At 45.8% G+C, this 22134-nt stretch overlaps 1 protein-coding gene, 1 long non-coding RNA gene and 1 pseudogene across 3 annotated transcripts; 1 reads left to right on the top strand and 2 right to left on the bottom strand.

Moving 5' to 3' along the window:
- The window catches only part of LOC117193536, a 178364-nt pseudogene that overhangs the window by 61415 nt on the left and 94815 nt on the right, over positions 1-22134 (top strand).
- Positions 9725-11244, bottom strand: LOC117193541. The gene is made up of 2 exons (XR_004474621.1): positions 11030-11244; positions 9725-9878 (listed from the first exon to the last, which is right to left on the bottom strand). It is a non-coding gene; the product is annotated as an uncharacterized LOC117193541 (long non-coding RNA).
- LOC108160050 lies at positions 19197-20232 on the bottom strand. 2 transcript variants are annotated; one of them, XM_017293794.2, is made up of 3 exons: positions 19745-20232; positions 19565-19688; positions 19197-19505 (listed from the first exon to the last, which is right to left on the bottom strand). In XM_017293794.2, the coding sequence occupies exons 1-3, from the start codon at positions 20147-20149 to the stop codon at positions 19411-19413; spliced, it is 624 nt and encodes a 207-aa protein (XP_017149283.2). In that variant the 5' UTR covers positions 20150-20232; the 3' UTR covers positions 19197-19410. The 2 variants fall into 2 exon arrangements, with proteins under 2 accessions (XP_017149283.2, XP_017149284.2); XM_017293795.2 differs by having other exon boundaries at positions 19197-19496; positions 19745-20228.

Here is a 22134-nt window from a genome sequence, read left to right as displayed (position 1 = left end):
ATGCTCCAAATATGCTCTAAAACGCCTCAATGCATAAATTATAGCCAATGTCTCTAGTTCGAAACTATGATAACGTGATTCTCTTTCTGTTGTTTTGCCGGAATAATAGGACACAGGGTGCATCTTCCCATCATCTTGTCTTTGCATCAGTATTGCGCCATAACCGTATGAACTTGCGTCTGTATGTAATTCCGTTTCTCTATTTGAGCTAAAAATGGCTAATACCGGAGGATTTGCCAACGCATTCTTAAGAGTTTCAAACGTCTTTACCTGTTCTCTATTCATGGGAAACGGACCACCTTCTTTTAACAACTGCACCAAGGGCTTAGCTGTCGTCGCAAATGAAAACATGAAACGTCGAAAATACGAAAAGAATCCCAAGCATGAGTGCAGTGCTTTTACATTTTGAGGGACTGGGTATTTTTTCAAGGCCTCAATATGGGAATCACTAGGAACTATTCCGTTTTGATTAACTTTATACCCCAGGAAATCGATGTTTCGATTGACAAACCTACACTTTTTTAGATTTATCTCTAAATTTTGCTCGCTAAACCGAATGCATAGTCTTTTTAATATATCCATGTGTTCATCAACTGTTTTAGTCGCTACTAACATATCATCCATGTACACTACAATGCTTTTGTTCCTAATAAAGTCTATCAAGAGCTCCGAAATAAATCTCTGAAAAATAGCGGATCCATTTTTTAACCCAAAGGGCATTCTCAAGTACTCATACTGTCCTTGCGGTGTCACAAACGATGTATACGGAACTGATTTTTCTTCTACGCCTATTTGATGATACCCACTTTTCAAATCTATAATGGAAAAACAGCACTTGTTTTCTAAAAACTCAAGACAGTCCTCAATAAGGTGCAATGGGAAATTATCTTTAACAATTCGTTTGTTCAGACCACGGTAATCGACACACATTCGAAGTTCTCCAGATTTTTTTTTTACTAGGACCAACGGGGAAGCATAAGGAGACTATGACGGATTACTTTCTTTTCTAACAGATAATCTACTATTTCAGCTACTTTCTCTCTCTCATGGTAGGATAAACGACGCGGAGTACAATGAAATGGTGTTGTTTCTGTTACACGAATCTGCATCTGATACTTTGGTGGTGCTTTAAAATCAAATTCTTTGTGTAAATAGTATGTCTTAATAACTTCCCTACACTTTTCTGCAAGAGTGAGGCCAAATTCGAAACCTACGTTAATATGTTCCTCTTCATCAATCTCTACCGACGCACAAAAGTTACTGAATTCGTCGCCTTGATTCATATTCTCGATGGCCATTTTGTCATTCCTTGAGTTTTCTTGTGTCTGATTTTTAAATGGATTGGAACGTTTGATTAGCTCGCTTCTTTCTAATTGATTACCATCTAACTTATCATATAGTCTTATGTTAATATTATTTTTACGTTCGGTGAATAAAGACGCGCAGGTTAAACTAATAGCTTTTTGCTTTAACGAACTTAATGATGTGTGTTGCTTCGCATTGATATTTTTCTTATGAACTAATTTTACTTCAATAACTTTAAGGGCATCGCGTCCCAACAATACCGGCAAAGGCAGCATGTTATCATCTACGATGTTTAATAAAACGATATATTTCTTTGTGCAAAATTCAATATGGCACTTAAATTTTCCCCATATGGGAATTGGTTGTCCTCCTAGTCCATAGTATTTCCTAACTTCATTATAGGCTTCAACTATAGCCGACTTCGGTATCAAAGACTTATGAATAAAACTTACAGGGCTACCTGTATCAAATAGACTAAAAATACTGACGCCTCTTTGTTCACCAAACGGAAGTCATAAAGTGATTAACTGGACAGCCGCTAAATCGTCGTTGTCGCAGCTGCTCTGCGGCAGGAGTTTTACGTGGATGACCTTATTTCGGGTGGTAATTCGGTCGCACAGGTCATGGACAAAATGCACCAAACATCAGCTTTACTGTCCCGTGGTAATTTTAGACTTAGGAAATGGTGCTCCAGTCACCAGGAAGTACTTGAGGGAACCCTGAAGATGACATAGAGAAGTTCCTAAAGTTTAATGATGGAAGCGACATTGCCAAACCTCTCGGCTTAGCGTGGGACCCTGCTTCGGATCAGCTGCTTTTTGCCTTGTCCGCACTGGACACAAACTCAAAGACATCAAAGCAGTCGGTTTTATCTACGATTGCGCGGTTCTACGACCCTCTTGGATTGATAAATCTAGTCATTGTCAGGTGCAAAATCTTCCTTCAGCAGCTTTGGAGATAAAATTTGGATTGGGATGAAAGCCTACCCTCAGCGTTGCATTCAACTTGGATGGACTTGAGAAATAGTTTGGCAAGCATTTCTCGGATCTCATTTCCTCGCTTGGTTCTTCGTTCTAGTGTGGCTACAGAAGTTCACGGATTCTGTGATGCCAGCTTAGAAGCATATGGCGCTTGCGTGTATGTCGTGTCCAGGGAAGCCCAGTCTTCGAGCCACGTTTTGTGCTCAAAGTCGCGAGTGGCGCCGCTAAAGACTATATCGATTCCTAAGCTGGAATTAAGTGGAGCCCATTTGCTTGCGAAAATCATGCAGAATGTAAAGGACATGGGAATCTTTACAGGTCGGTTCTATTGCTGGTCGGATTCGTCAACAGCATTATCTTGGATTAGGGACGAGCCAGCTAAATTTCAAGTTTTCGTGGCAAATCGAGTGGCATCAATTCAGGAGTTGACGGCAGCCATGGAATGGCGCTATGTTCCCACATCTTTAAATCCTGCTGATATTCTCTCGAGAGGCTCGCTTCCCAACCATCCTATCCAGTCAGAGCTATGGTTTCACGGCCCATCCTTTTTGCTAGGCTCCAAGGCTAAGTGGCCTGTATCTCCTACTAACAACATAGCAACTTTGGAGCTTCGCCAGAGAGGATTGCTAATCACGTCTCCACATGCCGATCTCAAATTTGCGAATTCATTCTTTCGCATGCAGCGCACATTCGCCTACATGCATAAACTTATACATCGTCCTAGGCATCCAGGACTCACCGTTTCTGATATTCGGCAAGGAACGCATCTTCTAATTCGACACATTCAGCTGGCAAATTTGTGGATGGACAGAAAGGAGATTCGGCGCAATAGTCAAGTCATGAAATCCAGTTCTATTAGTTCGCTCAACCCGTTCAACGATCATTCTGGACTACTTAGAGTTGGAGGTCGTCTTGGCAACTCATCGCTAGGATTTGACGCTCAGCACCCGCTCATTCTGCCAAAGAGACATTCCATTACCTTTGCGCTGATAAGATATTATCATGAAAGAAACCTCCATGCCGGACCTCGCGCCTTGCTATCCAAAATTCGGCTGGAATATTGGCCCATTGGAGGTGTTAAGGCAGTGTCAAGGGTCGTCAGCAGATGTGTGAGATGCTTCAGGACTAGGCCGCGCATGGTTGAACACATCATGGGAGACCTACCTAAGGAACGTTTGGAAGGATATCGAGCTTTTGAAGTCACTGGAGTAGATTACTGTGGACCTTTTTTCTACCGATCAGAAATCCGCACGAGGCCTCCGATCAAGTGCTACATTAGCGTATTCATCTGCTTCACTTCTAAGGCTATACACATGGAGCTCGTAAAGGATTTGACCACCGCATCTTTTCTAGGCGCACTAAAGCGTTTTACTTCCACTCGAGGAAGGCCAAGTCAAATTTGGTCGGACAATGCGACAAACTTCGTTGGGGCCAAGAACGAGCTTCTGGAGCTAAAGAAGCTTTGTCTGAGCGAACCGCATATGAAGGAGGTCCACGAATCCTGCTTGGCGGACTCGATCGACTGGCGTTTCATCCCACCTCGCTCTCCGCATTTTGGCGGGTTGTGGGAAGCGGCCGTGAAGACCGCAAAATATCACCTGTACCGCTCAGTTGGACCATCTGTGCTTAGCTTCGACGAGCTGCGCACTCTGATCTGTCAGATCACTGCAATTGTTAACTCTCGCCCTTTGCTCTCGCTTTCAGAAAATCCTGATGATTTAGACGTTTTGACTCCTGCTCATCTGCTTTTAGGCGGCCCCCATGAGCAAATCCTCGAGCCTGACCTAACGAAGCTTAACTACAATCGTCTGGATGGCAGGCAGCGGGTCACCCAACACCCAAATATTTTGGAGCCGTTGGCGCGAAGAGTATCTCACTCTTTTGCAAGAGCGCGCGAAGTGGCGTACCCCCGCGCAAAACATCTGCAAGAACGACCTCGTTCTGGTGAAGGACGAAAATCTTCCTCCACTGCGTTGGCCACTGGCTAGAGTGGTCGATGTCGTTTTGGGCAAGAACGGAGTGTGTCGCGTCGCTGACCTGAAGACATCCTCAGGAAACATCAGGAGGGCCGTCACTCGGCTATGTTTGCTGCCCCTTAAGGAATCTGTTGAGAGACTAGCTCCCAACGGGGGGAGTATGTTCGGGCCAGCCGCTGAAGAATAACCGCAACTTTAACATTATTATTGTATGAGCAGAGAGAGCCGCCTATGTTGTAAAACGTTGACGTTCTGCAGAGCTGCTGCGCTCTCCCGCTAAAGGGGCTCTCTGCCGCCGCCACTTCGGCAACTGCTTTGATCTGCTGCCGCCACTTCGGCAATCACTTTGGTCTAACGCCGTCGTCTAGTTTAGTTCTATGCTAACCCCTCTGCGCATTGGTTGCATATCGATCTCGCATAAAGTTTATCTGGCAATAGCAAGCAATCGGCTTCCGCTAAGCCACCAAGTTTAAATACGAATTATAAAGTTTAACCCAAAATCTCTTTTCATTTTTGAAACACATAGGTGCCAAAAAAGCTTGGCATCTCAAACATGAATGCTGCATCGATCCGTTGAGCCAACCATTAAGCAGGCAAAGGTCATCATTAAAAGCAGACTCTAATTACCTTGGGAAAAGACATGTGTAATTGGAGTGCCGAATAATGTTAATTTTTCCCATTGTTTGCTTTGTTTTCGCGCTCGTGGGATGTTTTTATGCTGTTTGGCTTATGCATTATATATTAATTTTCCGCGATGGTTTGCCTTTGGGCGCGGAAAAACATACATAAATAAAAAGCGAAAGCACGAAAGCACTGGCTTGTACATCCTTACATTCACGTTCAAATTTACGTTCTTAATTTTCTTACCAAACCTGCAGGTGTCGCGACCAATGTTGGACAAGTCCTTTCATCGCAAAGTTCAAAGCCGTAAAATATTTACACACAGGGAGTCTTTTGAGACTATTATCGCAAAGACTGAAGATAAGCTGTCAAAGGTGAGTGAATGGGTTATTTTGCTAATTAGGAGATTGGTGGAAGTCCTGGTAAAAATCATTGCCAGTCACACAAACCGCATACTCGATTTGGGCCTTTTCAAAGGCCTCGTAATGCGTTTTGTCTGCATTCCGTTTAGCCATAAATTCTTGTTTGAGGTGTGTCCCAGCCCACTTTGATTTTCCTTTTTAGTGCCGGATGGACTACAAGCAGTGCCACATGGCCCATCGACAGAACCCCAGACAGCACTCGCTCACCGAATACATAGACGCACACAATGCGTACGTGCATCAGCTGCATGCCACGAATGGAATGCTTGAGGCGTACCACTGCGACACTCTGCCACACCTGATGCAGGAGCTGGAGGAGATACACAATGACCTGTCCTGTCCATTGTTTCCGATTCGCTGTTTCAGGGAGCCGATGTAATTGCCAGCAAGGTGAGTGTGAGTGCGACTGCCAGAGGGGGCAGCTGGCGGTGAAGTGATTTATAACTGCAGCAGGTGGCTGCTGGTGATACAGTTGCTAGGGATGGTGCTGATAATTGTGCCTGGCACCTGGAATTAAGGCTAAATATTGTGACGACTTTTGTTTCCTGTGGCATAATTTGTGCACGATTATAATAATTACCCTCGGTCGCAATTTGCCATAGTAATTTGCTTAATGGTTAGAGCAGCGCAGGGCAGCGTCGGACACAGGCCACATCCACATCCACAGGATAAAGCTCCTGCATAAGTTTCGTGTGAGGAGTCGTAGTTGTTTGGGGTCTACTACTGTCATACTTGTCATAATCACATGTTTTTCTGTTACCGCCACCATTCGCCCAGGCTAGCGACCAGGCCAAGCGCTACATCAGCCTGACCAACCAGTGCAGTGCGGTCTCGCCGCCACAGGATCTGGCCAACTTTGTGCGCCTCCTGGCCCAGCCATCGCAGGCCCAGAAGGTTCCTCGGCGGCCTTTTGCTCCACCCCAAGGCGAGCCAGGCGAGGAGATGGACGACCATAATGTGAGTAGAATGCGAGAAACCTGTCTGCGGCATGCGGCTGAATGGGCGAGAGTGTGTGTTACAGGAGATGACCCCCAACTTGCGGAACGAGCTCGTCTTTGACCGCCACTCCACACTGTCGCAGCGCTCGGCCCTGGAGTCACTGAAGCGTGAGGCCATAGAATTGGAATTGCAGATACGTCCGCTGCAGGTGAGCCCAACAATAAGACGATTCTCATTTCCCCCAGATAGATAGATGGTTAATGTGTGTGTCTATATTGGTTGCTCTTCATTTGCGCGGCAGGACGCCATCGATGCACTGAATCGGACACAGACGCGTGGCATTGAGGGGCAGCTGTACAACAAGGTCAACGAGCTGCAGGAGGATTTATCCATGAAGAAGTTTGACTTGCGCGCCAAACAAATCCATTTGGCGGCCATACGGGCTCAGGTGAGTAGGCTGAGAGTAGCGCCATCTACTGGGGGCAGATGTGAACATAAACGAGGGGGAACGTTGTGAGTTGCTGCGGACACCGCAACTCTACAGTTATACCCGATACTTAGTCAGTATGGCTCTCCTCCGGCAGACGCCGCTAATATTGAACGAGACGACAAAGAGTGCGTGCGAGAGAGACAGAAAATCAGTCTGAGCGTGACGTCGGGCGCTGCGTAGCCACTGAAATTGATTTGTTCCTTTTGGCTATAAAAATGATCTGATCTGATCCAGATTCAGCAATCTGATAGATATGATCATTATCTATGATTCTGCGTTTTTAGTTTTCTCGTATCCTCAATATTGTGGATGCCACAGACTTTCGTCCTTTGTGGGGGCGGAAGTGGGCGGGGCGAAGTTTTGAAATATTTTTGTAGCAGTGACATATCACAGAAGTCTGGATCCAAAACATCGTTGCTCTAGCTCTTATAGTCTTTGAGCACTAGGCGCTGAAGAGGACGGACGGACGGACAGACGGACAGACGGACAGACGGACAGACAGACAGACAGACAGGGCCCAATCGACTCGGCTATTGATGCTGATCAAGAATATATATACTTTATGGGGTCGGAAACGATTCCTTCTGGACGTTACACACATCCACTTTTACCACAAATCTAATATACCCCAATACTCATTTTGAGTATCGGGTATAAAAACTATATACAGTGGAGAAAATCAGAATCTAAGGGCTTATAGTGATCCTTTAGTTCGGCTCGGTCTTTTTAAAACGTTGAAGTAGTAAAATGTCAAATGTATGTTTACGAAAGCTACAATGTTCCAGTCCCACCTGAACGATAGGTGGCCAGGGCTGAGGGCGACGCGCCATCTAGCGGAAGTCCAGGGAGGCTCGATGGTGTATATGGGACATCGGGGGGAGCTGGAGCCGTCACTGGGAATATAAGGAAGAGAATAGGATTAGTTATATGTATTAGTAAGGGAAAAGGGATAAATAGGAGTGAAAATATTAGAAAACGTGGATTGGATTATAGAATTGGATTGGATTGGATTGGATTATATTGGACGGAGTAACGTCGAAATTGGAAATTTTGTGCTTAAAACAGAAAGTTTGAAGTGAGTACAGAAAAGGCGGGCGATAAAATAGGTTGTAATGCAGAAAATTTAACAAACAGCCGGCAAGGAATATAGCCACCAGAACCGGGCCAGAAGGTTTCCTGGAGAGGGACACTGGAGTTCGAGAAAGTCGACTGCAGAGAAGAAGCCTGCCCAACGGAACCCGAGTGAGTTCGTTCCAGTTGCGCGTGTGTGAGCCAAGTAGCGCGGGACGTGTGAAGGGGGAGGGTGAAAGAGAACGATTTAGCTGCCAGGGCGATTCTAGCCACACCGCACGATCGTTGCATCGCCTTCCAGTGCGTGCCACACGTTTGGTCTCATTCACCAGGTAACAACCCCGAAACCCTATTCACACACACACACACGCGCACACGTATACACGGACCTATATAAATTTAGGGCTGACCGGCCACGGCCAGCGATCGCCCACGTCGTTTGAACTTAAAGAAAAAAAACATAATCCGTGTTGTCCTTTATTTAGTAATTAGTATTAGCTTAAACCGTTTAACGTACATTGAAAAAAAATATGTAAAAACACCAACACCTTTCACGAACCTAAATCTGCGATCAGCTGTTCAGTGCCAGAAGATTAACCCTTAGTGGGTGACGCGGGGGTCCCATCAGTCCTCCGTATTTGGTCGAGGGATTTGTGAAAAAATATTGTTTATTGTTTATGTCCCGGGGACCCTTAACAAGAGCTCTTGGTAGGTTAAGTCTCCGTAGGGGCCCGAGTTAAATTAACTCCCGTAAAACTGGATCCACTCATCTACACATATTCCATTACGTATGGGTGAGGGTATCCCTGTTGGTTGAACGAAATTTCAGCAGTTATTTCCTTGTTTGCCTTTGTGTCGAACGTTTTGGTGTTTCTTAGTGGTTAGTGATAATTTTGAGTATAGCTATTTATTAATGAGAAAGATGAAATTGTCAATTTACGATTATTAAAGCTTGGATATATATTGAAGCATGATGCATTAAATTTAAAATAGAGGGAGGACGCGTGGCGTAAGCCATGGATTAGGCCAGCCGTTACCGTTCCAGCAGAGGGTGGCCAAAATGAACGTTGTGTTTGGTCACAGGTAGGGCGGGCGCGCGAAGTGATAACACCCAAGCTTCACCCACTTGATAGCCGTCTGTTTATGATTTTCTTTGTTGTTGTTAGGTTGTTGTTAGTTTTGATGTCCCGAGAAGTAGTATGTCTCCTTTTTTGTCTACATTTGGCGGGCAAGGGGAACTACCCAGCCCTGGGGTCGACAGCTAGCCGGCATTGCCCTCTGGGAAACAAGCCAAGTGTAACAAATGGCGCCCAATTTATTTTCGAATTCGCATGCATCTGGACTGACGCAGGTTCGGGTGGTATTACAAGAAATGTCACTCGGGCTGGTAAAGGCAGATGAGGGGAATGAAAAAAAATAATAAAAAAAAAAAAAAATAATGCTGCAGGCTTAAGGTGAGCGTAAAGCTGGTCCTTAATGGCGCGGGGTGATTGATGCTAGGGATGGATAGACGGAGGCAGTTAACGGATATATAAAATATGTGATAGGGACTTACGAATTACAGTTGAACATTTTGCCGCTATTCGATGTCGCAAGTGAACGTAAGTCACTGCCGTTCAACAAAAAAATGGACAGGGAGTTTGCGACGGACACATTGCCTGGTGGACTGTGATATCGAATAAATCTGTGATGGAATGTGATATTGGAATAAGTTAGAGTAAGTCATGTAGGTAAATGTTCATTGTAGTTTCGCACCTGTTTGTTTAAAACAAAGCCGCTTTCGTGTTTTTGAACCTGTTGTCTGTCTGCCGAGAGGTGGTGAGGAGTATGTGGCCCGGGAGTCGTAAAGACAACCCGATGGATGATAGGAACAAATCACAAGCAAAGTGAGCTCATGCACCGTGAGGCTTCTCGTTTATCGGCCATCGCTTAGAGCGATGACTAGAGTAGATGACAGGCCACACAAAGGTGGTGTTCGTAATTGTAGGATATCCGTAGGGTGACTGTCAAGTGGAGCGCAGAAACTGGAGCGGTTGCTGGTCCCGGCTAGTCACGTGTCCCCCTCTTAATGAATCTTGTAAGAAGAAGAAGAACTGTTAGGAATTTGTGTTGTTAGGTTTTGTGTTGTGTTGAATGTGTTTGAAGTTTGAGTGTCTTAGGTGTCGATCGAATATACATGTATGTTATTATTTATTTATTCAAATATTTAATTGCATATATCTCGTTAACGGCGCTGGTTGGCGCAATATTTATATCGGTATTTATTTATTTATTTATCGGAGTATTTATTGGTCCGAAGCGTGGTGTTATTTATTCTTACTAGTTATTTCTTTGGGGATTTATTTCTTTATTTATATATATTATCTTAGTTTAGGAGTTTCCCTTTTTTTTTGTAATATTGGTGTTGCTCGGTGCAGATGCCACAAGAAGGGGGTAGTCGACAGTATCATACGCGATCACGCGTAAACAAAACAGTGGACCAGATAGGAGAAGTGTCAGGGGCGATGTTATATCAAGATCGGGAGGAACTTGGAGCTGTGGGTGGGTTGCCAAGAACACCGGTCCAGGCCAGGTCAGAAGAATGGCCAATGTCCGATCCTACACCCACGCTTGCTTCCGAACTGGCATCAGCAGTCAACGTATCGTTGGCTCAGGCTCATGCGACACACAGGGCAGCGAACACTGACTCGATTAGTCGGGTGTTGCAGTAGGAGTTGCGTAAGGGGTTTATCGAGATGATGCACCAACTCAACGAGGTACTCCAGCCGGTTAGACAGCTGCAGCAGCAGAAGGAACCGCAGCGGGAGGAGGTTCACCACGAGCAGGAGTATCGAGGAGCAATCCCGAAAAGGAAGCCGTCTAGCACGACTGATGCGCCGATTCCGCCACCAAAACCATTTTTGGCTCGCTCGGGGCGAGGTGGTATTGGTCCGGAACCGTCTTCAGCAGTAGGACCGACCGCATCCAGTGAGCAGCATCAACGGGGTGGGCATCAAGCGCGAAATTGGCGATGGTAGGAGAGCTGGTGGGATTCCTCGAGAAGATCCGCATCCAAATCCCCCGGGTTATAGACCTTGGCCACGGTGGGGCCGAGTCGAAAAATGGGACGTGACGTTCGACGGAGACAGCAACAAAATGACAGTCGAGGATTTTGTGTTCCGAATTGAATTCCTACAAGCCCAATGCCGCTGTCCGTGGGATGAAGTTCTAAAGGGATTTCATCACCTGGTTACAGGAAACGCGCGGGAATGGTACTGGCAGTACATCCGTGATCATGGCGGTGGTGTTTGGCAGAAACTAAGGGGCGACTTAATTGCTCGTTTCCGAGGCACGGCGTCCGAGTTCGACCGCATGAGAGAACTGCGAGAAAGAATGCAGCGGTCAAACGAGAGTGTGGAAGACTTTTTCCATGTCATGAGAAAGCTCGCGTCGAGGTTGGAGATGCCACCACCTGAAAAGGAGATGGTAAAAATCGTCAAAAAGGCACTCACAGATGAGATAGCGAGTTTCGTCTACGGCTTACGGGTTTATTCCTTAGACCAACTGCGGGATGAGTGCGTGGAAATAGAGGCACATCTGAAGAGGAAGGCTCGATCTTCGTGGCGAGGAGCACCCAAAGCCACAAACTATGGTCGCGGGCCGAATGCGAACGTCAGCGAGGTCGCGCATGATCGGTCGATTGGCGATGAAGAGGCAGAGGTCATTGAGGAAGCGCAAGTGACACAGCGTGTTCCACAGAAGTTGATTTGCTGGAACTGCGGGCAGACCGATCATGGCTTTAGGGACTGTATGGCATCGGAGAGGCGAATTTTCTGCTACCGGTGTGGAAAGCCCGATGCATATTGTCCAACCTGTCCGAATTGCGCGGGAAACGTGAAGAGGGGTGCGATCCAAGCAGGCGAATCACGCTCACAGAAGGGGCCTGCGCAGAGAAAGTAGAAGAAAATAAAAATGAATTAGATAGACGTAAATTGCATGCTAGGTTAAGGAACTTATCATATGAAGAGCGCTTAAGAAATTATTTAGAAACCAGAAATAGAATATTTTCTGAACTACGAGTGGATGGTATGCGAGCACTGTCGGTGCGGGTAAGAAAGGCGAGATCCCGTTTTAAGCAAAGGCGAGCTATGAGGAGGCAGGTGATTGCTTCAGTAAAGCGTTGGTGCAAGAAAGACCCGAGAGTTTTCGCAGAAATCTCGATAATGGGCGAGTCCGTGCGAGGCCTGTTGGATTCAGGCGCTACACACAGCATGCTAGGGTGTAATGGTCAGGAATTCCTGGAGAAGCTGGGCGTGGAGGCTCGTCGATATTCTTCTATAGTGAAGGTAGCGAATGGGGAAGATCGCGTAATCGTTGGTCGAGTAGAATTACCGGTGAAATACAAGGGAGAGGTAAAAAGATTAACGTTTTTCGTATGCCCTTTCTTAGAACAGGAAATTTACTTGGGGGTAGACTTTTGGCGGGTATTCTCATTGGCTCCTGAGGTGATGGGAGAAGGTCCAGTAGGGGCATCTCACAGATTAGTGGAAGAAGTGCTGGCTGATCAAATCGCTCATTATGTGGAAGGCCCGGAGAAGGAGATAGTGCAGGAAGAATGGGAGTTGTCAGAAGAGCAAAGGGCAGCCTTGGATCAGGCGAAGGCAGAGTTTCTGACTTTCGAAGCCGTAGGCCTGGGGAGGACGTCGAGAGAGACTCACACAATTCAGTTGGTGGAGAAGGCCGAGCCTGTGGAGGATCGACATTACCCGCTGTCGCCAGCGATGCAGGAAGTGGTGTGTGGTGAGGTGGACAAAATGTTGGCTTTGGGAGTCATCGAGTACAGTGATAGTCCGTGGAGCAACCGTACCACCGTGGTGCGAAGGCCGGGCAAAAATCGTTTCTGCCTCGATGCCCGAAAGCTCAACAAAGTAACCATCAAGGACACTTACTCACTTCCTAGCATCGAGGGGATTTTGTCGCGTCTCGATCAGACGATATATATCTCCAGCGTCGACTTAAAATTCGCTTTTTGGCAAATCGAGCTGGACGAGCAGAGTCGACCATATACGGCGTTCACGGTGCCGGGACGGCCTCTGTACCAGTTCCGTATGATGCCCTTTGGCCTCTGCAACGCCGCACAACGCCTATGTAGACTGGTCGATAAGGTGATTCCGGTTGAGATGCGTTCAAACGTCTATGCGTATCTCGACGACTTGCTGATTATAGCTGAGGACTTCCAAACGCACGTGAAGATTCTGCGACAGGTTGCCGAGCGTCTACGAGAAGCAAATTTAACGATAGGGCTGAGCAAATCTCATTTTTGCTATAAAAACATTAAATACCTGGGATTTATAGTGGGAGGAGGATGGATCCGGATCGTGTGTCGGCCATTTTGCGCATTCCCGAGCCGCGATCTGTTCGAGAATTGCGTAGTTTCCTGGGAACTGCGGGCTGGTACCGGCGCTTTATGAAAAACTATGCTGAGATGGCCGGTCCGCTCACAGACGCTCTGAAAAAGTCGGGAAATGGAAAGTTTAAATTGACGGAGGAGGCAAAACGAGCCATGGGGGAGCTAAAAGCTGCCCTCACCTCGGCACCAGTCCTGGTACACGCGGATTTCAAGCGGCACTTCTACATACAGTGCGACGCCTCACATTATGGAGTAGGAGCCGTACTCTTCCAAAGGGATGACGAGCAGAACGAGAGGCCCATAGCGTTTTTCTCTGCCAAACTGAGTTGCCACCAAAAAAAGTACTCGGTGACAGAGAAGGAGAGTCTGGCAGCCCTCATGGCGATCCTTAAGTTCCGTCCGTACGTAGAGCTTATGCCGTTTACAGTCATAACTGACCACGCCAGTCTCAAATGGCTCATGACCATGAAGAACCTGGATGGTCGCTTAGCTCGTTGGTCCCTTCAACTGCAGGCCTTCGATTTCGGCATAGAACACCGGAAAGGAGCGGACAATGTAGTGGCAGATACATTGTCACGCAGTATTGAAGAGCTGGAAGTGGATCCGAGTAGTATCCTGGGTTTTGAAACGGTGGAGTTTGAATCTGGAGAATATCAGGAGTTAAGAAAGGAAATAACAGAGAACCAAGACCGCTTACCTGATCTCCAGATTGTTGACGGCATGATATTCAAGCGCATGCGCTTTGAACGATTGGATGATCAACTGGAGGGCGCCGTCTGGAAATTGTGGGTTCCGAGTTCGCTGACGGCCGCGTTGATAGACAAAGCACATTCGGAAGAGAAGACAGCGCACGGAGGAATCGCGAAAACCTTGCACTTATTGCGTAGGCAGTTTTACTGGCCGAACATGGCGATAGAGGTGCGGGATTATATCCGACGGTGCACCGTGTGCAAGGAGTCGAAAGCGCCGAATTATCAGATGCAGGTCGGGATGGGGCAAGAAGTGGTCACTGAGCGCCCGTTCCAAAAACTTTATATTGATTTTTTGGGCAAATATCCGCGGTCAAAGAACGGTCAGGCGTGGATATTTATTGTAGTTGACCAGTTCTCTAAGTACACATTCCTAAAGACCATGACCAAGGCCACAGCAAAGGAAGTTGTAAGATTCCTCGTTCACGAGGTGTTTTACAAGTTTGGAGTGCCGGAGATGATTCACTCGGACAATGGGGCTCAGTTCGTCTCGAAAACTTTTAAGGAGATGACCGATGCATTCGGAGTCACTCATATGAGGACGCCAGTGTATTCTCCGCAGAGTAACGCAGCCGAACGCGTGAATCGCACAGTACTCAGCGCGATTCGGGCGTATCTGGAAGACGATCACCGGGACTGGGATGTGCATCTGCCGGAGATAGAACTGGCTATTAGGAACTCGGTTCACGAGGCAACAGGCGTAACACCATTCTTTGCAGTCTTCGGGCAGCAAATGTATTTGCATGGGTCATGCTACAAGCTGGCAAAGCGACTGCGGTCGATCGGCGAGCATGACATATCGCTGCTGGAGGGTCAGGACAAGCGACAACTCATCCAAGAGAGGATTCGCGCTAGTTTACATCAGGCATACGAGCGTAGTAGGGTAAGATACAACCAGCGAGCTCGGGTGTTTTACGCGAGGCCGGGACAAGAGGTATTCCGCCGAAATTTTGTCCTTAGTGACTTTGGAAAAGGCTTTAATGCCAAGTTCGCGCGCAAATTCATCCGATGCCGGGTAGTGAAGGCAGTAGGAGAGAACGCGTATGCTCTGGAGGACCTTAACGGCTGTCCCATAGGAGTGTACCACGCCAAAGACCTGAGAATGTAGTGAGGTGTGGGTGTGGCCTACGTTGGGCGCGGCAGAAGAATGCAGGGCACGCCGGCGTGTGCTCAATAGTGTTCCGGAATCCGGTGGGCATGCCCACGCGTATGTTGTCCCTCCTGGGACTGACGACATACTCGTGGTGGTGTTCCAGTCCCACCCACTTCTAGCGGAAGTCCAGGGAGGCTCGATGGTGTATATGGGACATCGGGGGGAGCTGGAGCCGTCACTGGGAATATAAGGAAGAGAATAGGATTAGTTATATGTATTAGTAAGGGAAAAAGGGATAAATAGGAGTGAAAATATTAGAAAACGTGGATTGGATTATAGAAATCGTGGAGCGTGGACGGAGTAACGTCGAAATTGGAAATTTTGTGCTTAAACAGAAAGTTTGAAGTGAGTACAGAAAAGGCGGGCGATAAAATAGGTTGTAATGCAGAAAATTTTACAAACAGCCGGCAAGGAATATAGCCACCAGAACCGGGCCAGAAGGTTTCCTGGAGAGGGACACTGGAGTTCGAGAAAGTCGACTGCAGAGAAGAAGACTGCCCAACGGAACCTGAGTGAGTTCGTTCCAGTTGCGCGTGTGTGAGCCAAGTAGCGCGGGACGTGTGAAGGGGGAGGGTGAAAGAGAACGATTTAGCTGCCAGGGCGATTCTAGCCACACCGCACGATCGTTGCATCGCCTTCCAGTGCGTGCCACACGTTTGGTCTCATTCACCAGGTAACAACCCCGAAACCCTATTCACACACACACACACGCGCACACGTATACACGGACCTATATAAATTTAGGGCTGACCGGCCACGGCCAGCGATCGCCCACGTCGTTTGAACTTAAAGAAAAAAAACATAATCCGTGTTGTCCTTTATTTAGTAATTAGTATTAGCTTAAACCGTTTAACGTACATTGAAAAAAAATATGTAAAAACACCAACACCTTTCACGAACCTAAATCTGCGATCAGCTGTTCAGTGCCAGAAGATTAACCCTTAGTGGGTGACGCGGGGGTCCCATCAGTCCACCGTATTTGGTCGAGCGATTTGTGAAAAAATATTGTTTATTGTTTATGTCCCGGGGACCCTTAACAAGAGCTCTTGGTAGGTTAAGTCTCCGTAGGGGCCCGAGTTAAATTAACTCCCGTAAAACTGGATCCACTCATCTACACATATTCCATTACGTATGGGTGAGGGTATCCCTGTTGGTTGAACGAAATTTCAGCAGTTATTTCCTTGTTTGCCTTTGTGTCGAACGTTTTGGTGTTTCTTAGTGGTTAGTGATAATTTTGAGTATAGCTATTTATTAATGAGAAAGATGAAATTGTCAATTTACGATTATTAAAGCTTGGATATATATTGAAGCATGATGCATTAAATTTAAAATAGAGGGAGGACGCGTGGCGTAAGCCATGGATTAGGCCAGCCGTTACCGTTCCAGCAGAGGGTGGCCAAAATGAACGTTGTGTTTGGTCACAGGTAGGGCGGGCGCGCGAAGTGATAACACCCAAGCTTCACCCACTTGATAGCCGTCTGTTTATGATTTTCTTTGTTGTTGTTAGGTTGTTGTTAGTTTTGATGTCCCGAGAAGTAGTATGTCTCCTTTTTTGTCCACATTTGGCGGGCAAGGGGAACTACCCAGCCCTGGGGTCGCCAGCTAGCCGGCATTGCCCTCTGGGAAACAAGCCAAGTGTAACAACAAAAGCTTAAAAGCTGCCGGGGAAAGCTTTTGCCAACTTTTGGAAAGCTCCTTTGGAAAAAAGCTATCGTTTGACAGTCGGTTTCAATGATCTGGCAAGGCTGTCAACTGTCATTTTGATGAACCTGTTGCTCGACGCTTGTCCTTGGCGCTTGCACGCTTTTAAGTACAGATGAACTGGCGCTCGTATGTGGGTCAAACAGCTGACTCGGAGACCCGCTGCGCATGTGACCAAACCAAGGCCCTCTCTGGCTCTCTTTTTGGCATTTTTTTTGGCTGTGTGGAGCAAGCAGACTGGGTTGACTTCGTCCTTCGCTTAGTCCTGCGGTAGATTAGCTTGTGTATGGTCAGTGCGGAGATGCGCCAAACAAAAAACTCTGAATAGCGCGTTTTGTGTGTGATTTCCCTGATTTTCCTTCTGTTATTCCAACTCTTCAGCAAACCCTCATTGTTTATGTGCAGATGATTTTGTTGCTGATGGTGGGCGGGTGGAAAGGTCCAAGTATCAGCCCAAGCCCAAGCAAGCGCAAACAACTCTAACCTCAACCTCAGAGTCCGTGTGCAAAACAGCTGTTCAAGGGCTCCAAAGAGCTCGAGAGAGCAGGTGCATGCGTGGCGTCGCCAGACCGTTGCTGGACGAGCCCGCTGCTGTTTATAAAAGTACCGTGAAGCACTCGCTCCGAGTCAGTCACGTGCTTGCATTCCGACGCATTCGATACGCGGGTCGCCGTCTCATTTTTTCTACGTCGATCGTACGAGTGATCCGTTCGACAAATAAGCCGTAGCAGTAGCCGTAGCCGTTGCGGTAACCGTACACGTTCACGTACACGTACGGAGCCGTAGCCGTAGTCGTCGTCGTTTTAGCCGTCGTAGTCGTAGTCGCAATCGTTGCGGTCGTCGCGCTGAGGTTTGATTGGCTGCCAATTGCAACGGGATAAGAATGGCAGGACTTCGCTTTAGTTAGCAAACAAAAAACATAAAAACCAGACAAATTGAAACAAGATTTAACCAGAAAGGCGTTGTCCTCATTGACAATTTTTGTAATTCCCAACAACAGACAATCTATATCTATATATCCATCATTTTAGAGTGCAAAGTCAGGCAGGCTTCTATAGGCGTGATTTCCTGAGGCGAGTTCTGTTTTGATAGCCCCACAAATTTAATTGAATCAATTTCAGCGTAAGTAACCATCCATTGACCAATTGATAGTCGAGAGTCTATGTTAAATAATCTATCTTTATTAACAAATCACGCATCCGTACCGTGCGCCCTAAGAATTCGCTCTCAAAAACAAATCGAATCGAATCCACTCAATTCGACTGACATCAATCAAATTAATTACAATTAAATCAAATCAATGTAGCACACTGTAGTTTCTTAAAATTAATTGCTTGCTTTAAAACTTAAATAAATTCTAGCTCTAGCTGGTAGTCGAAATTCGCGGCGAAAGCTCAGTCTTCACCAATCCAATCCAATCAATCAACCAATTAATCAATCAAGCTTGTAAAAATTCTTTAGTGCCAGAAAATACTATCTATGCCACAATTCTACAACAAACTCTATCTTTGCTAACCTAGAACTAAAGTAGTTGACTTATCTGTAGCACCAACTGCAATAAGAACTATGTAAAAAACCATCTGGAGCTAGAGGCTCAGCTCGCTTTGCATTTTGTCCTTTGCCATTTCGTGTCCTTTGTGCTTGTAATCGTACTACACCTCTTGTACACCATCCAACACAATACTCCCCGATGCTGTGTGGAGTGGAACACCGTTTGTGAACGGCACCGCGAACTGCAATCACTTAACAGAATAAGAGACAAGAGAGTCGCAATTGTATAGAACATTTTACACAACTATCGAGATCCAAGTCCACACTTAGGTACCCATCCCTATAAATACACATATATACCACTTACATACCACATACTAACACACCATACACCATGCGCGTTATCGTACTGAAAAAGAATCGCCCTAACAAGCGCGGCACGCCCACGGCAACAGCGGCAACAGCGTCGCGCGAGCCGCCGAAAAAAACGGCGTACGCAAAAGTAAGAATAAATTCGATATATTCAATATTTGGTTTAAATTTTTGCCGATATGATGCCGATAGGACGGAATGGAATGCAATGGGCCGGGATGCTCTGTTTGCGCGTAGAGAAATCACGAGCAGTAGAGAGCATGTCAGTCCTTTGCTTCCTGCCCAATTTGCCAGTGCAATCAATTTTTGAGATTTACTTATTTCGCTCGATTTATGCAAATTTTTCACGTCAAAACTTTGCTCACCCCGCATATACGTACTTGTATTAGATCTCCAATGGAAGTGCAATGAACTCGTGATCTTATCAGCATGTTTTAGTAGCCATCTTTACAAAATTAGCTCAAAAATTGGATGTAGTGGCCTGGCATGATATACTATATTTATCCATTAAACTATGACTATTAATAAATCTTTACGTATTAGCCAGAACTGTATTTATTTCGCATATTCATACTCTGGATAAAGCCATCTTATAGACTTTAAGAATTACCTTAAATAGTGTCAATGTTGTGCTTGGAATTTTAAGCTAACTAAAATATGTATGTACTCGTATGTGGATTACAAATTGTGGACAATTCTTGTTTGTCGGCTTAGAGGGACTCTAAGTATCCTCGCTGGCCGTAAAGAGCACTTAGATTTGCGAGGGGTTGCCGTCGCGTTTTCGCTGTACTTCCCAGTAGAAAGACAGAACGACGAATCCAAAATATGTCTCTAGAGCTGGAAATACTTGGTGTTCAGACAATAACAAAAGCAGGGAGAAGGTCTCAAGGTGAAGATGAACTCACATACTGACAACGCCTCAAAGACCAAATGCTCAACAACCAAATTGATGAACAGAGTATTGAGCACGAACATGAATGCCACGACTGCTGAAAGGTAAAGCCAAAGCAATAGACAAGTTTTGTGCTCCTGTAGAGAATACACGAAAGCTATTAGTCGATCCATAATCGGTCCTGGTTACTCACAGTCTTAGCTCCTATAATGAGCAGAATCGACTTCATGACAGCTACCGTCTCTAGGGCCATGGTAAAATAGTGATTCCCACTGCTCGAATGGCTCGCATGGGGATCCATGGAATCGTCTTCGATCGCCCGTGTGACAAACTCGGACTCAGTTGTGGTCCCGATTGATACAGCCTCCAATTGATTGATCAGATTGTAGCACTGGTATATTTGCAACAGACCAAGCAGAGCCTCGAAGAAGGCTATAAGCTTGCAGCCCATTTTCAGATCGAAGAAGTAGCAGCAGCTTTTCAGTCCGACCATTTCTTTGGTGCTGCGTCTATGAGCACCGTCTTCCAACGATCCCGCCTGCGGCGTCGAGCCAGCCGGGATCAGGGACGAGCCCATCCAATTTAGAATAAACGACATTTTTAAACGATTACGATGTGTTTTTTACGGATAGATTGTAGTCGTTGAGATACACTCAAGGCAAATGAGAATGACAAAGACGATTTGCTGCCAGCCTACTTAGAGAACTTTCTTTTCTTGAAGAGATTTTGATTAAGTTTTCTGTCGGCTTTCGATTTCTCATTCCGATTTAAGTGCACAAGAAAATTCAATTTGATTTATTCGCGTCGGATGGCAAAAATAAACGAGGAGAGCGAAGAGAGAGTACGAAAATTGTAGTGTCAAAAGAAAAAGGAAAAGGTCGAACAAGTTAGGTACACTTTCTAGAAAGATACTTTTCATTCCGCCCTCGCTAGCATAGCTCGAAGAAATTGGTGGAATGCAGGAGATCCAGAAGATCATCCGATTGCACAGTTATGTTAAAGCTTAAAGCTCAGCTTGGGAGTGCAATAGGTACAGGCGAATAGACTTTATTCATGTGAAATCATTCCCCTGCATAGTTTCACTTACGGCACACGTATATATGGATTTTCGTGATAGCAATCGCAGAGTGAATGGTGAAGACACGTGGAGTTACATAACTTCCAATTTTTCGCTATTATCCAATCATCCACTGTTTATTTGGATTAATAAACCCGAAGAGTGGCGTTAGCTGAACTACCCGAGGGAAAAGTGCAAATAAAGTGAAATTCTTGAAAGAAGCAAAGGTACGTTAGTCCACCGTGGAAAGATAAGGTTCTGACACGGTTTTATTTAGGGATAGGAGTACTGGAAAATCTTAATACAGCCAAGCCGGCCAACCAATCTACGGTATCAACTACTAAAACAACAAAGCTGACCGTTTGGGAGCTAGTGCAGTGCACATCCACGGCGGAAAAGTGAAGGCTGAACCGTTGACGTTGGGCTAGCTCAATACCGGAAATCATTTACGGCTGGTGAAAGACCAACCACCATACACCACTGCTGGATGTCCGAACTTCAGTTTGAACCTGCCGATCTCAAAAAGCCGGAGGACATAATCGTCACCAACCTACAACCACAGTCGTATACAAATGAATCCGTCAAAGTCATCTTGGGCCCAACGATACACCGATGAGTTTAACCAATTACTGTGAGTACCACTAGTGGCTGAAACCACAATGCCTATACACCAATGCAGGCGTAAGTTTGTTAAAGTAGATATATATATATACTGATTTGAAAGAATATTTCCCCCCTCAAATGATCAAATAATTAAGTTTTTTTTGCTGATCCAAGAAGAAGGAAGTTTGTATATTTTTGTTTATTTGCAAATGTAAGGAATCGGATTATATCTGTAATTTATGTAAAAAATATCAATACAATCTCTTATGGATAGGGACATTTAACATAAAAAAATAAAATGAATTGGTAATCATGAATATGTCTGCCTAAACTAAATATTATCTCCGTCCGTCAAGTACTTATGCTTATCTCCCTCAAAATGCACTAGAAGATGTTGAATCTTTGAAATGGGACAACGCCCGAATGTAAACGCGTTTGTCATGGTTGGGGGGGTAAAGACTAGGGACATACATCACCGCTGTTCCCTCCATCAGACAGAAGACGAACTACACTTTATCTAAGCGTTTTCTAAATGCGTATCGGCGCAGAGTGGAAATGAGTTTTTTTTTTTTTTGGTTATTGATATTAACGTCGAGATCCTGTTTATTTTTTTTGAAGCGCATTATATTGATTTGTGTCAGGAAAACTGTGTAGCTAGGGGAGAAAGAACCCCGACCAATCCGACGAGCTGGACCCGAGCACAGCAAGAATGCGCGCCTTCGAACCTAGCTTCCTATTAACATGAGGTCAGGAAAAAACCATCTGTGGAGATAATGTTTTTTATCCCCAATCGGCCGACTAATTATTTCGAATTAAATAAAACTCGGCGCAGAAATAAAATTACGATATGTTCTTTAATGCGTGACATCCAAATTGCAAGTGTGGCTTGCCTGCCCTTTACATTGCCGCTCCGATCGCTAAGC

The sequence above is a fragment of the Drosophila miranda genome, assembly GCF_003369915.1.
Source record: "Drosophila miranda strain MSH22 chromosome Y unlocalized genomic scaffold, D.miranda_PacBio2.1 Contig_Y2_pilon, whole genome shotgun sequence".
Taxonomy (NCBI): domain Eukaryota; kingdom Metazoa; phylum Arthropoda; class Insecta; order Diptera; family Drosophilidae; genus Drosophila; species Drosophila miranda.
This window is presented reverse-complemented; position numbering and strand designations above follow the sequence as displayed.

Bases quoted from the DNA above. Each gene is read 5' to 3' on its own strand.
- LOC108160050 (XM_017293794.2), bottom strand. From the start codon at position 20,149: ATGTCGTTTATTCTAAATTGGATGGGCTCGTCCCTGATCCCGGCTGGC. The intron at 19,689-19,744 runs GTGAGTAACCAG...TATTCTCTACAG, and splicing joins TCATTATAGGAGCTAAGACT to GAGCACAAAACTTGTCTATT. The intron at 19,506-19,564 runs GTGAGTTCATCT...CTGAACACCAAG, and splicing joins CTTTGAGGCGTTGTCAGTAT to TATTTCCAGCTCTAGAGACA.